Raw genomic sequence first — 15,507 nt, forward strand, 5'->3', positions numbered from 1 at the left:
TATATGAGGGGGGAATCATGTTTCCATAAACTTCACATAAGTTGAAAGTTTTAATAATGGATGAATGCAAAATTGCAATTAACATAGAAAAAGATAAAAATAAACATAAGCTATATATACAGACAAATTCTGCAAGAAAAAGAAGGAACAAACAAAACCTAAAGAGTGACTTGAGAAATCATTAAAGAATTTATACATAGCGCATGAAGAAGAAGTCGTTATTAATAGTGAATTTTCATTATTAGATATAAGGAGCAAAATAGTCCCTAAATTTAATACGCTGGAAAAGTAATTATGAACTATTATCAGAAACTTCTATAATATATAGTGAACTATTGTCGCGAGTGGGCACAACTTTGTATTGCAATAAATATATGAATATATGCATATAGAAACAATAATACTTATGTAAGGTTTCAGAAACCACATAAATGACTCGCCTTGCCTAGAAAACATTCTACTAGTATAATTTAATTTACATCGTAGAAAAAATCACAGAGATCTAGCTTCCGACCAAAAAATCACGAGTTCTAATATTAAATTAACTTTTAATAAATTATTCAAAAGAAAAGAGACGAAAAAGGACTAGAAAAATCTTACCTTTCAAAATTAGGCTGTCCAAATTCTCGCATAATTCCAATAAATCAAAATCTTCCATGTATAAATTTAAATTTAAGTTCTTATAATTACTTAGGTCTAATTAATACATCGTCAATCAATTCCAATAATCATGTCCACTCTCCTAAAAATAAAATCATGTCCACTCACAACTTACACCTCTGTCCTTATGACATTATTTCATTTCATATAAATTAATATTAGTGTCATTCAAAAATTAATTGCACGGTGCAATCGATTGCACGGGAGAGTGTCTCATCAAGAAAAATTGACATACTAACTTGAATCTATCAATAAAATCACAAAAATTAAATTCAATTTCGTGTAATATTCCATGTCTTCAGTTTTACTACAAGACCCCTCGTTACATACACACGCACAACACGTGTAATCATAAGAATATGAACCCCCCCAAAATACCAAAGGCATCTAAAAAAGTAGGCAAAAGAAAAATAAAATAAAATAATTGATGAATAATGAGCTGTAACTTTGTCAAAAGGGTTGCAACTTTGCCCACTTTGAGTTGGTGCTGTGTCACAATTTCCTTGAAGCTTCTTCGGAAATTTGATCGCATCTCTTGCTATTTTTCCTAAGTTAGTTGAACAAATTTCAAAAATTCCAAACTCTGTAGGCCTAGAAATTCTAAAATTTGCGGTTATTTCCTTTGGTATTTTGTTGGTGGGTATCACGTCCTTATCATCTAATTAAAGGAGGGTAATTCAATCTTAATCTTGTCTTCAAAATTTGAATTTCAATTCATATTAATTTATAAAACCATTAATAAATTATGAATACTGTGCCATTGAAATTTTAAATTTTGATTCAAACTCTGACATGTTTTTTACGATGAGATACTATCTCGGTAATTTGTAGCATACAACATAGTTGTATTATGATGTGACACGAGTATTTTGTATAATGTGTAATGTTTAATAGTGTTTTCAAAAATAAAAACAAGATAGTGTATGTATATGCGGTGGTTGGGACAGCGGATGACAGTCTGGAAGCCTCAAGCTTTTGATACGCTCTCCCGTGAGATGATGGCCAACCACTACATACCATGCGACTAATATTACTTATTATTTCAATATTTTGTTAGTTGTTACGCATAAATCGGTTACATTTTATATGGAAATAATTTTCATCGTTATGTGATTTCTCTAGAGAAACAAAGTCGCACAATGGTTAATCATTTATTAATAGATCAAATGAAATTTCGAAATGCATGATAAGATTTCACAACGATTTCTGACAAACTATCTTTAAAGAAATAGGTCGAAGATTGATGCAAGTTGAGTGAACGAATGAGAATCGGCAAACAATTTTCAAGGATCATCAAGTTTCTCGCAACGATATGCAAAACAAGTTCGAAGGAGTTCTTCGGGAACACACTCCGATGCTTCAAGATTTTGTGGTGAAGGTTTTCAAAGAGAAAATTAGAGAAAATTAAGCGGATGTTTACTTTGAAAAATTAGTCTTTATAGATAAAAATAATATGGTTAATCCTTTGTTTATTTTGATGGATTGAAACTTTAGAGTTTCCAAGGCCCTTCATTGCTTTGATCATTTAAGCTAGTTTTGTTTGATTCTCATCCCATTGTAAATGTGGGATTTGAGAAATCCTACTTTTAAGGATAAAAATGCTCAATCATGCAAAGTAAACGTCACCTAAGTGTTTTAGAGTGAGTGTGTTGAGTATATAACCTTATGCATGAACATAGACGGGGTATTTATAAAAGAATGATACCTTAGGGTAATTCAGTCTTATTCCCGAGCATTGGGGGTTATTTCGTATTTTGATTCGGGACACCTTTTATCTGATATTGTAGCGAAAATTGTTCTTTCTATTGAAAGCAAACGAGGACAATCATGTATATCTATTTAAAAAAGAATGCGTGGAGTGGTCCCAAAATTCTGCTATAGAATATTTATAAAATATTTCAGATGAATTATGTAGTACTAAGCAGGGGCGGAGCCAGACTTTGGAATTAGGGGGGGTCAAATTTTCTTTAATAAAATTAATAATTAAATAAATAATAATCATCAATATAATTATAATGTCATTTAAATTACATAACAAGTAAAAAAACAATTTATTTCTCAACTAACAACATTTCTCTCATATTTTTTATTGTCTGAAACCTTTGCATAATAGCTTCATTAGTAACATCTACAAACTTATCCTTTTCAATATACGGTACTCCCTCTGTCCCGGTCCAATAGTCTCATTTTATTTGGGCACGGAGATTAAGAAACTTATTTTTTTAGTGTAAAAGTGAGTAAAGGTGTGTGAGATCACATTGTTTGTAGTGTAAAATCATTACCAAAAATAGAAATGAGACTATTGGAGTGGGACGTCCTGAAAAGAAAAATGGGACTATTGGAGTGGGACGGAGGGAGTACTAAGCAATCGTTCAAAAGATTGTCTCTCATACGATTGCGAAGAACACTATTGATCATCTTCATTACTGAAAAGGCTCTTTCCACAGACGCAGTGGCAACTGGTAAAGTCAATGATAACTTAACTAACAAATACACCAATGAAAAAATATCATGATTCCTTGTAGAAACCATCTTCTCAGCTAGCTCTCCAATCCCTGATAATCCTAAGAACTTTTCATCCATGCGCACATCAACAATAAAGTTCTCAAGCTGACTTTCAAGTTCATACAAAGCAACTTCAAAAAATTTCGATGGATAAAACTTTGCAAGACGAAGTAGCTTTTCAATATCAAATCCAGAAAATGATTCTCTAGGATCCAAGCATGACATGCATAAAATCAATTTTGTGTTGACTTCATCAAAACCTTGATTAAACTCTAAAGCTTGCATACCAATCACAGTGTAAAATAGCTCAACTCGATAATGGTGGAGATTTGTCATTTCCTCAACTCTACGCCTTCTTCTTCCTCGAGGTGCATATTCATCTTCCATATCTAGCATTTCTATCTCATTTTTACTACAAAACTTAGAAATGTCAGTTAACATCATCTCCCATTCTTTATCTCTCATTGCTTGCAAGCGAGTTTTTGCAACATTAACAAGTTTCATTGCATTCACAACATCTTGTTCTTTCTTTTGTAGCACTTGAGAGAGATCATGTGTAATTCCCAAAATTTTCTTCATCAGATATAACACAAAGACAAACTCAAATCGACTAATAACATCTAACAAATCCATAGCTTCAGATTTTTGTGAATCATCGCTACCATTTGCCCCAACATACTCAAGAACATCAACGACAAAAGTAAATAAGTGAATCAAGTTGATGAGAGTACCGTAATGAGAACTCCAACGAGTATCCCCAGGTCGTTTCATCCCCATTTCTTGATTCAACCCCCTTCCTGTCTTAATTTTATCACTTGTAATGCCTTCACTAATCTTCTCTATTTGGCTTTCTCTAAGCATATCACTGCGCTTACATGAACCTCCAACCACATTGCATAAACGCGAGATAGTATTAAACAAAGACCCAACAATGATATGATTTTTTGCAACAGCAACAATTGTTAGTTGAAGCTGATGAACAAAACAATGAACATAATAAGCATTAGGATTCCTCTTAAGTATCAAAGTTTTCAATCCACTGAATTCACCTCTCATGTTGCTTGCACCATCATATCATTGACCTCTCAAACTAGAAATGCTTAACACATAATTAGAAAACAATGAATCAATTCCCTTCTCAAGTGAAGTAGCGAATAGCAATTATGTCACTAACTCAATCAATATCCAATTTAATTTATTTAAATGCAAACTTTACTTTACCTTGCAGTGCTGTAGACAGTTGCGGCTTGCAGGAGACCAACCAGTGGCGCACTGGAGGCAGATAGTCGGCGACGGCGTCGACAAAGATAGTTGGTAGAGAAGTTGGAAAGCGGCGCGACACAACTTGAGATTTGAGAATGGCGATTCAGAGAGGAAAGAGCAGCGACGCAATTGGAATGGAGAAAATTTATAGGATTAGGTTGAGAGAGATGAAACTGAGCACTAAAATAATTTTTTATTTTTTATTAATATATATGAAATTACTAAAATACCCCTGCAAAAATTACCAAATTCCAGGGAAGTCCAGTGACCCCACTGCCCCCCCTTGGCTCCGCCCCTGGTACTAAGCCAGATCCTTTATTCATGCTTGGGAAAATGTCTCTTTATTTCCAAACAAACTCCTGAGCACAACTTCTAGCTCATGGGAGGATGTGAGGGTATCATATTTCCTTTATGCATGTCTTTCGGGAGGTCCCTGAGGGAATTCAGAAGAGGTCGCTTCTAATATTTTTCCATATCTTTTCTGGGATTGTCTCTACTTAGTCAATTTTATACTCCCTTCGTCCACGATATCGTTTTCACTTTTGTCATTTTGGTCTGTTTACGGTATCGTTTTCACTTTCATTTATAGCAGTAGGGTCCACAAACTCTACTCACAATTATAGTGAGATCCAAACTCCACTCACAACAATACCCACTATTATCCACCACTTTCTTAAAACTCGTGTCGTCCACAAAGTGAAAACGATATCGTGGATGGATGGAGTACTAATTTTGCTTGTATTGGAATAGTGGATCTGGTCCATAGTTTGGGAGTTGATATTATTATGCATCAACTATTGTTGGGAAAATTTTAACATTTTGATGTTATACCAAAACCCTTTGTGCTGATGATGTTTCTGCTGATGTAAACCTTTAGATTGAAACTCACTTGTTAGGGAGTGTGCATCTTTTCTTTACAGGATATCAGCATAAAGAACTATCAAGAAAGAAGCGATAGTAGTGCATAAGACTGAATCCAAATTGCTGAAGATATGCCTTGTTAATATGATTTGTTGAGCTGAAAGATTGAACGTGTTGAAGCTGATTCAAGTTTACCATGTTGATGTTGAGAAAGAGACTCAATCAGAAGTAAAGCCATGTCAGCCCTAGTCAACATCAACTAAAGGCGAAGTCAACCTGCAGAGACTACACTTACCCTGCTGCATTCATTGTGGATCCTATAGTATCTAGAATTCACGTCAGAGCAAGTACGAGAAAAATCAGAATATCAGTATCTACCTTGTCCTATAAACTGACAACTGAAATCAACATCCCATGGAGCATAACAAGAAGAATTTCAAAGTCAACAACTACCATAGATTCAAGATGTTCTCTCAAATGAGATTATTTTATCCAAGGAGTATACATATCCTGCAACCTCTACTAAAGGACTTACCAGAAATGCTGCACAATCAAACTCATAAACATTTAAGCTCTCAATCTCTCTATGCTAAAGAGCTCAACATATTTATGAATCAGGGAATTCAAACTTATTTATAAGTTATCTTCCATAATTTCTATGCAAGATCTTCCAAAGTTAGCATACAAATATTCCCTTATTTAATAGGTGTTTCTCATTGTAATCCTAAGTCTAGAAATCAAACGCATTAATATTTATTAATTGTTCTTCATTGTAACAGTATGTTCATTAGTTGGAAGTCAAATCCTTCGAACACCCACCCGTAGACGAGCCTATTTTTCGTGATCTTTTTGTACATCGTTTAAATTAAGATCGAGTCTTTTTTTGTGTCTTTTATTTCTGGGAGGACACATTTTGGGCAATAGGAGAGGTGGACAGGATCTTGGACAAAACATCTTGCATTCCGCAAAAGAGGCAAGGACTTGAAGTCATTCATGGGCACAATACTCGTACACATTTTGCCCAGTCCAAGTACTATGGAGAATCCAGTTTTGTTCAATGAAAAAATGGCAAGCCAAACTTTGAGCGAAATCTGAGCATAAATATCAGGAAAACTTTGAGCAAAAAACTAGTGTCCAAGGGCAAAACGGCGAGACAGAAACAAAAACTGACGTTCAAGGACAAAAAGGCGCACCCATCAACATAAGGAAAGAAGAAAGCGGATATCCACCTACCTTTTATAGGGAGATCCGACGTTATTTACTTGCCAAAGTATGAGATGCATATCTAATTGGGCTAAGCATATAAGGAAACAAATTTCAAGAATTTTGGCTACGCCCTAGCCCTCGTGCCCAGAAACCCTAGCTGTTGCGCCCAGACTGTATGGATGTGGCCCAAGGCCCATTGTGATCTCTATATAAGGATGCATAGATGCTGTGGATAGAGGCCAAGATTTTCAGCATTCCACAGCCATTCCTCACACTTTTACCATTTAGCTTTATATTTATATTTTTAATGAGAACATAGTGAAGGAGGAAACAAGCCCTTTGGGCACCCTTTTACTTTTCTGTTATGTTTTTATTTGCTCTGCCCAAAGTTGGTCTTAGGAGAGGTTGCTTTACGTTTAGACCTTGAACGTTTAATTCAAGTATGTTAATTTTTTGTCTTTCTTTTTACTTTTGTTTATTTATTTATGTTTAGCTAAGTTTTTGTTCCTAGTTTGGGCTATATTGAGTTAAGTATGAGCATGTAAAATCGTGAGGTCTAATATGGGAAAAGTAGTTGTGTGCGTGTGTTCCCGAAACACTAGGTCTAAATCCAATATAACTTGATCGAACTTAGAACATTAATCGGTTGGTAATGTTCTGGGCAAGGTCCAGTTACAAATAATAGGCAAGCAAAAGTTTGGAGAAATTCTACTCCGTAAAGTGTGACTAGTGTGGGCAGTTATAGTATGCCTCTAACATGCTTATGACCATTTGGGTCTGTTAATCGGCAATGCGTTATGGGCAATACCCGCACAACTCAAGTTTTGCTACGGGAAATCACCAGGGCAGAGGGATAAAAGTAGACCACTTCGACCCAATACGAAGAGCGAGGATGAGGGTAGGGTGAACTTGTGTTCGTGACACCATGACATATAGGGGCACATCTCACTGATTAAATGGCCTACAACCAATGACACAAAAGGCACAACGAATATTTTTGAACGATGACTTTGCCCATACTTAATGAGGTTATGCCAAAACCAGGTTGCTTTTGTTTTTGATTTTTTCTTTTGTTTGTTTCAGTTCTTTGTTCCCAGTGCTCTGACCAACGCGTGCTCATCGCTATAACCAAACCGCAACTAAAGTGTTTGATAGTGTCATCGCGACTGATCACTATTTTTATAGCAACAATAACTGCAACTAAACAGTGTAATTGTAGTACGAAAACAGCAAGCAGAGTATCGTATCCACAGAGACTGTAAAACGAAATTACTCTATCTACTTCCTAAACAGACTCTCACAGTATGCAGGTAAAACGAATTTGAAGGTGAATTACGAACTAAGATTAACTAAATAAAAACTAAAGAGCATGAAGTCAACTCACCGAAATCTTTCCCACCGAAAGCTCGTTACTTTCGGTCTGCTTTCCAACCTTCTCCGACGAAGGTCGGCGTGCCGTTTCCGTTCACATCTGCTCTAGATCGGCAACAAGCACGACTCGGCCGCTGAATGATCTGCCAGCTCTGGTCTCGCACCAGCTCCTGCAAATTCCCGTCGATCACTCCCTCTCTCGTAACCGTCTTCTCCGGCTAGCTCAGCTCCAGTCCGGACGGCAGACTGTCTTCATCAGCCGGTGCCCCCCGGTGTGCATGATCGTCTCCTTCCAGGTGTCTATCCGGCGGCGTTGCAAAAGAGCGCATCTCCATCGCCGCCGCTCTCCGCCTCCTCCGGAAGCACGCTGCTAGCCTTCATCAGTTCGGCTATCCGGCATTTAAGGTCCGCCCAGCCCGCAACAGCAGGCAGCAGGTTTGAAGACAGATCTGTGAAAATTGGAAACACTGTAGATGGTTGACTTGTATCGGCCATTGTCCAGAATCCGTTCCGGTCTTCCAGCCGGCGCCGCATCTCTACGATCCGTCAACCGCCTGTAGCCAGCGCCTCTCTCATTCCGATCATGTCCTCCGGTGATTTTTCCTCGATCGACAGGGGTGGTCTTAATCTGCCCCAAGTGTCGAACAACTTCACCAAAGCCTCTACTGACGTTGCTGGCCCAGCTTTACTAACCTCCAAGGATAACACTTGTTTGCCGAGTGTTTCAGCGCAGAAGAATCAGCAGCCGCTGCTTGGTTCTTCCTCTTCTACCGCGAAAGCTGTTGGAATGGTGTCCTCTTATGCTCATGTCACGGCCCCCCAAAGGGTCAGGAAGCCGGACTTACCGGCACATAAATTCCACGCGCTTCAACCCTTTGCTCAAGGAGGACATGGCGTGCTCAAAGTTCCTCGAGAAATCCAGAATTTTCAAGCGTCAAAATTCCAACACGCGCTTATTGGTCGTTTCATGATGAATAAGGGTGAAAAACCTAAGACCACTAGAGAACTCAAGGCGGAATTACAATCGTTGTGGGCGATTAAATCTCCTTGGTTTCTCATGCCGATGGGAAGAGGATTCTATACTTTAAAGTTCCTAGACAAGGAAGATAAGGCTACCGCTAAACGACATGTGATCTGGGATCTTCATGCAGGTTCGATACGTCTTCGTGATTGGGCTCGCTGTTTTAACCCCTATAAAGAATCGTCCTCCTTGGCTCAAGTTTGGGTGAGAGTCTATTACCTGCCGGTGGAGTTCTGGCATCCGGAGGTTCTTTCGGGCATTGGTCGATGGTTGGGACAACCGTTGAAGATTGATGGTACGTCTATTGATGATGAAGTAGCTCACTTTGCTCGTATTTTAGTGGAAATTGATCTCTCTCAACCTCTCCCGGAATTCATGACTATCGATGGAGGCGAGTATTTTTTTAACATTGAATTCAGTTATGAATATATTCCTTTATATTGCACTAAATGTAAGATAACTGGACACTCGCCGGACAAGTGTCGGCGAGGAAAAGCAGGGAAAAATGTTGAACCTGAGGCGAAGATCATTAGAGGCCCGGAATGGCAGGCTGTTGTGAAGGCCAAGAGTAAGCAGCCTCTCGATGGAGAGGTAGCATCTGACTCGGAGTCGGAAGATGGAGCTAAGGAAGCGAGTGTTACTTCGCCCAAGGAGTTTACAGGGCCGGATATTTTGGAAAATTTGTGTAACAGGAGTTCGGAGTCTAAGCACAATCAACTGGGGTCCCAGGATGGTAACAGATTCGTAATCCTCGAAAATTCCTCGATTCAAGAGGATTTGGTGACTAACAAGCAGGATACCATTCTTAAGAACACAGAGGAGGACATCGACTTGAACACTGCTTCGGATGAAAATAATTTTAATCAAGGAATGGGATCTCAACAACAAGAGAAGGGTTGGGAATTTGCTGCCACTAAACATATTTCTCTGGAGCATAGCATAGAACAGATGGGACATGCTACTGATAAGAGGGAATCTCAGCAGCCTCTTTCGGTGGAACTTTTCACCAAACAGCTAGGGGGCGTCAATTTAATGACGGCAGAAGGATCTATTTTGCAGGTTGATGGGGAACAACGGATAGAACAGTTGGGGGATGTCTCGAAAAAGGTGTCAGTAGTCTCGCACCAAGCTTCTCTTCAGGTGGAGCAAATGAACGAACCATGGGGGGACGTTACGGAGAATGTGGCAGCAGGCTTGATTCAGGTTTCTCTTCAAGAGGAGAGACATGGGAGGGATCGCGAAACCATTACTCAGCAGACTGCGCAGAGCACTCTTGCTCATTTTTCGGCTGACCAAACAAGCAAGGAAAAGAAAATTCTTGCTATAGAAAATGATATTAAAGTGGAGAGGTTAAAGAATGAGGTCTCAGGATCAAGCTTATCTAAACGTGGCAGAGGGCGTCCTCCCAAGATTGATCAGAATGCGCGCAATCATAATAAGGTTCTTCTTCTTCAGCAAGAAAGTATCAAAAATCGTCTCCGGAAGGCAGCTGATGCTGGGCATCAACCACTTGATTATATTGTTGATTATCAAGAGTCGGAGAGTTTGCAGGCTATGGACAACGTAGCAAACAAACGGTGGGATAAGGAAGCGGAGCTGGGGTCTTCTCAGCCCAGAATCAATCAATAATTCTTATGAATTTTTTGGTTTGGAATGTCCGAGGCTTTTCGGACGATTCTAAATCTCTTCTTAAGGAGCATTGTCGTTCCTTTTTGCCTTTACTTGTAGGCATTATTGAGCCTAAGAAAAGTCTTCAGAAAGTTCGCCAGAGCTATTGGAGATCGATTAATTTGGTCCCTCGACATCAAAATTTTCGACAGCCTCGGAGACCGAACATCTGGTTGCTCACTAGTCCGGATGTCCAGACCACGATTCTGCTCTCCTCGGATCAAGTCATTATTGTTGATTGTGTTTGGCAAACATACTCTTTTAGAGTTGCTGTTGTGCATGGTGCGAATTACCACGTTACTAGACGTGCATTGTGGACTGACCTTCTTTCTTTTGTTGATGGGAACACGGTGTTTATTGGGGACTTCAACGCCGTTAAGGGAGCGCATGAGCGACGTAGTTTGGCGGCGCCTTTGAGAAGTTCTTGCAGCGAGTTTTGCGACTTCATCGAGGCTTCAGATATGATTGAATCTCCTTCTTCTGGCATTCGCTTTACATGGTCTGGTCGGATTTTACTTCCTCGGCATGTGGAATCTAGATTGGACAGGGCGTTTTTCTCTCCTGGTTTTGCGAATTTGTGGGCTTCGATTAACACCCATGCGCTCCCAAGACTTACCTCTGATCACTCTCCCTTGATTTTCCAATGCAGCGATGAGATGGGTAAGGGGAGACGATTCAAATTCTTGAATATGTGGACTTCACACCCTAACTTTCTTGAGCGAGTAGCGTCTTCTTGGGATGCTGCGACTGACATTCGCTGTCCTATTTTTAAAATCATGTTCAAGCTCCGTCGTCTCAGAAATGACCTCAGGGCGTGGAATAAAGATGTGTTTGGGCAGGTCGATATGCAGATTAATTCTGAGCAAGTCTCGTTGCTCGACGTGCAGAACACGATTTCTGACCATGGTTACACAGACATTCTTTTTGAGGAGGAGGTCAGTCATCAAGCTCGGTTGTATTCTTTCCTGGCCAGGAAGAACAGTCTTTTACAACAAAAAAATCGCGCGCACTGGCTTTCTGACGGAGACCGTAATACTTCTTTTTTCCATCGTGCTATTCGCTTTCGAAAGCAAAGTCACAGGATTGAGCACTTGAAGATTGCCGATGTTGTCTCGTATGATAGGGGGAATATTCAACAGCATATTATTGATTTCTTTTCCTCTCTTTTTAAAGATGAAAGCCCCAGTAATGTGAACTGGGATATGCTGGAAGGTATTATTGATCAATTTGTGTCTGAGGATCAGAATGGGAAGCTCACGCATATACCTGATGATGAGGAGATTATGGCTGCGGTTTTTAGCTTGGATGCGAATAGCTCGCCGGGTCCGGATGGGTATTCTGGGAAGTTTTTTCAGAGCTGTTGGAGCATTATACGACTGGATATTCTTTCTGCGGTGCGTGCTTTCTTCCTTAATTCTTATCTGCCTGCAGGCTGTAATGCTAGCATCTTAATTTTGATCCCAAAAAAGGATGTGGTGGAGACGGTGGCTGATTTGAGACCTATCATTCTGTCAAATTTCTTCTTTAAAATTATTTCCAAAATCCTCGCTTCCAGATTGGGGGAAGTGGCGGCTGTTGGGGTGTCGCCAAACCAATTTGGGTTTATTGGAGGTCGTTCGATTCATGACTGTATCATGCTTGGCTCTGAAGGTTTTAGCTGCATGAATCGCACAGGCAAACGATCGAATATGGCGTGCAAAGTGGATATTCGCAAAGCCTTTGATACTATGCGCTGGGACTTTATTCTGAACGTGCTCAGGGTTAACGGTTTCCATGGAAAGTTCATTGAATGGATTTCCATTATTTTCAGCTCCGCCCAGATTTCCATTCTTTACAACGGGCAGCTGAGTGGCTACTTCGCTTGTTCTAGGGGAGTTAGGCAGGGTGATCCACTCTCTCCTATTCTTTTTGGAATTGCTGAGGATGTTTTGAGTCACTTATTTCTCAGTTGTGTGACTTCTCGTCACATTACTTCCATGGATTTCAGCAGAAAGGCCTCTTTTCCAACTCATTTGTTTTATGCTGATGACATCTTGATTTTCTGTAAGGCGTCGATGAAAAACGCTCGCAAAATCAAAAAAATCTTGGATTTCTATGGTGATATTTCGGGACAAATTTGTAACCCTACTAAGTCTCACGTTTTCTTCGGGAGGGGCGTTTCTTCCATTATGAAGAATCGTGTGATTAGTGAGCTTGGCTTTGCAATGGGATCTTTGCCGGTTACTTACTTGGGAGTCCCGATTTTCGCTGGGCGCATGCGTGCTTCTTACTTGATTGGTATTTATGATAAGATTGTCAATAAGTTTTCAAGTTGGAAGGGGCTACACTTATCTATGGCTGGCAGAATTTGCTTGGTTCGTTCTGTGATACAAAGTTCGGTTACGCACTCTATGATGATATATAGATGGCCTAAATCCCTCATCTATAAACTGGATAGAAAGTGCCGCAACTTTATTTGGTCGGGACATGTAAACAAAAAGCCTTCGTGCCCGGTGAGCTGGTCTAGGGTGTGCGCTTCTCGCTCGGAGGGTGGCCTCGGGGTTAGGTCTTTCTCGGCCATGAATAGAAGTTTCTTGATGAAGATGGCCTGGAAGCTTGTGCAAGGCCGAGAATTCGCCCCTGCGATCATGGCGACTCGCTACTTGTCGAATTTTGGGTATGCTAAGATGTTCTTGGCTTCTTCGCCATTCTGGACTGGCGTGAGGGAGCATGTGAACTCCTTGGTGATGGATTCTTATTCCTATATTGGCACTGGAGAACACATTTATTTCTGGCATGACGATTGGCTGGGTTACAAGTTGGCGGACAAGCTTCATATTCCGCCTTTTATGAGAGACTTCCTGCAGCAAGCTGTGAGTGATTACTTCTATGATGGTGTTTGGCATTTCACTCCGGATTTTATTATTCAGTTTCCTGATCTTGTGGTGGATATTTTGTTGCTTCCAATTGGGGAGGAGAGTGACACTCGCTTCTGGAAACCTTCTGTTAGTGGGGAGGTTTCGGCCTCTCTTGCCTATGTTTCGCAGTCTCCGCATTTTCCCAAAGTTCTTTGGGGCACTTGGATTTGGGAGCGTTTTATTCCTGATAGAAGATCTCTTATCACATGGCGGATTCTGCATTTGAAGATGCCGACTCTGGATGGTCTAATCAAAAGGGGCATGCACGGCCCCAACAGATGTGTGATGTGTGGGTTGGCTGAGGAGTCTATTGACCACTTGTTCTGGAATTGCAGTGTTATTCGGCAGACTTGGGTGGTTTTCTTTGATTGGTTTGCCAAGTCGCAAATGCTGGACTGCTTGGATATTCATACCATGTTGGCTGCTGCATGGAACACGGATTTCAGTCCGTTGGTTCGGTCCTACTGGAAAGCTGGAGTGATTAATTTTATTTGGAAAATTTGGGACTGCCGCAATCAAGTGACTTTTAATGAGGCCAGTTTCCATCCAAAATTGATTCTTGGGTTCCTGAAAGTTGTGTTTAAGGAGATGGATTCCAATTTCCCTAAGCTTGGGCGTTCTCATAACTCTTGGCAGGATTATTTGGTGCTTAGGCGAATTGGGGTTGCTATGCGCGCTTTTGCGCCCCCTTTGATGATTGAGGTTCACTGGTGGCCACCGGCGGGGCAGTGGATTAAAGTCAATACTGACGGTTCGGCGCTTGGGAAACCTGGAAGCATTGCCGCGGGCGGTGTATTCCGCGATAACTGGGGTGCGGTTCGCGGTTGTTATCACTATAAAGGGGGTTCGGGGTTCGCTTTTGAAGCGGAGCTTTTCGCGATCATGCATGCCGTTCGAATTGCGAATTTTCGTGGTTGGCACTGGCTTTGGATTGAAGCAGACTCGTCTTATGTTGTCCAGCTTCTGCATTCTCGCTCTTTGAATGTTCCTTGGCGATTTCTCCCGCTATGGAAACAGACTTTAAATTGGCTTTCAAATTTTCGACTTCAGATCTCGCATATTTTTAGAGAAGGAAATAGTGTGGCGGATATTATGGCTAATCATGCCCGGATCGAAGGGTGGTGGCCCTTTGCTATTGAGGATATAAAGATTGCGGTGTCTTTAGATATGGCGACTCATAGTCGCGTTCGTTTGAAGAATTGATTACATGGGGCTGTTTTGGATTGGTCTATTGGAGTGGTTGATGATCGGTTGGTTTACTACAGCGTCTTACCGACTGAGGTTCAACTATTTTTTCTTTTTCTTGGATGAAGGCGACGGGCTCTCACCGGCCATCATCTTTGTTGCTTTGCGTGTTCTTATTTCGGTTGTGACTTTTTGAGCCGGGATTGTTTTGGGACGATGGTTAGGCCGGAGTTTCAGAAACTTTCCTTTCCGCTCTTCTGGTCGTGGTCTTTGTCTTTTGACGAGAACTCTTTTTCCTTTTCTGGTTTTTCCCACGGGGTTTTCCATGAAAAGGTTTTAATGAGGCTCGGCCCTTAGTCTGCTTTTTTGTGATTTCAAGGGTTTCTTTGTTCTTTTTCCCCTTTTCCCATTTATAATAAAATCGCATTTTAATAATAAAAACTAAAGAGCATGTAAACTATGATAATTAACTCAAATATAAGGAAAGCTCTGACCCTAGGGATGTACTTTCACTAATCAACTACATGCATTTAACCTATTGATTCAATTACCAATTTTAATCCAACCCTGATGGAAGATCACTATATTATTCACAAGTGTCTCTAACGACCACCTATGAACGTAGATTAATTAATCCCTTTTCGCATTCAAGACTCCAAGGAATAAATTAACTCCAAATAGCACATAAAGAATAGCTTCCTATAGCTTCACCTATCGCATTCAAGACTCAAGGCTAACACTATATCATGCATTCCTGAATCGGCTGAACAATTATCGCATTCAAGACTCAAACTGAACAGCTAAACATGTAAATCATTGATCAGATAATTCACAAGAAATTAAGCACCAGAAATCATGAATCACAAGTTG

The 15,507-nt window shown here is 40.3% G+C and overlaps 2 protein-coding genes across 2 annotated transcripts; one reads left to right on the forward strand and one right to left on the reverse strand.

Moving 5' to 3' along the window:
* Nucleotides 1–3,083: 3,083 nt before the first annotated feature.
* LOC130998133 (uncharacterized) lies at nucleotides 3,084–4,221 on the reverse strand. Its single transcript, XM_057923567.1, has 2 exons — nucleotides 3,190–4,221; nucleotides 3,084–3,119 (listed from the first exon to the last, which is right to left on the reverse strand). Exons 1-2 carry the CDS (start codon nucleotides 4,219–4,221, stop codon nucleotides 3,084–3,086), a joined length of 1,068 nt encoding a protein of 355 aa, XP_057779550.1.
* A 6,300-nt stretch (nucleotides 4,222–10,521) lies between these two features.
* On the forward strand, nucleotides 10,522–14,655 carry LOC130998134 (uncharacterized). Its single transcript, XM_057923568.1, has one exon. The coding sequence runs from the start codon at nucleotides 10,522–10,524 to the stop codon at nucleotides 14,653–14,655; it is 4,134 nt and encodes a 1,377-aa protein (XP_057779551.1).
* Nucleotides 14,656–15,507: the final 852 nt, after the last annotated feature.

This window comes from Salvia miltiorrhiza, chromosome 8, assembly GCF_028751815.1.
Source record: "Salvia miltiorrhiza cultivar Shanhuang (shh) chromosome 8, IMPLAD_Smil_shh, whole genome shotgun sequence".
Lineage (NCBI taxonomy): Eukaryota > Viridiplantae > Streptophyta > Magnoliopsida > Lamiales > Lamiaceae > Salvia > Salvia miltiorrhiza.

What these genes read in the sequence shown, in the direction of transcription:
- LOC130998133 (XM_057923567.1), bottom strand. Translation starts at nt 4,221, where the DNA reads ATGAGAGGTGAATTCAGTGGATTGAAAACTTTGATACTTAAGAGGAAT. An exon ending in GAGAGCTAGCTGAGAAGATG is followed by an intron (nt 3,120 to 3,189) that starts GTTTCTACAAGG and finishes TGACTTTACCAG; the next exon opens with TTGCCACTGCGTCTGTGGAA.
- LOC130998134 (XM_057923568.1), top strand. Translation starts at nt 10,522, where the DNA reads ATGAATTTTTTGGTTTGGAATGTCCGAGGCTTTTCGGACGATTCTAAA.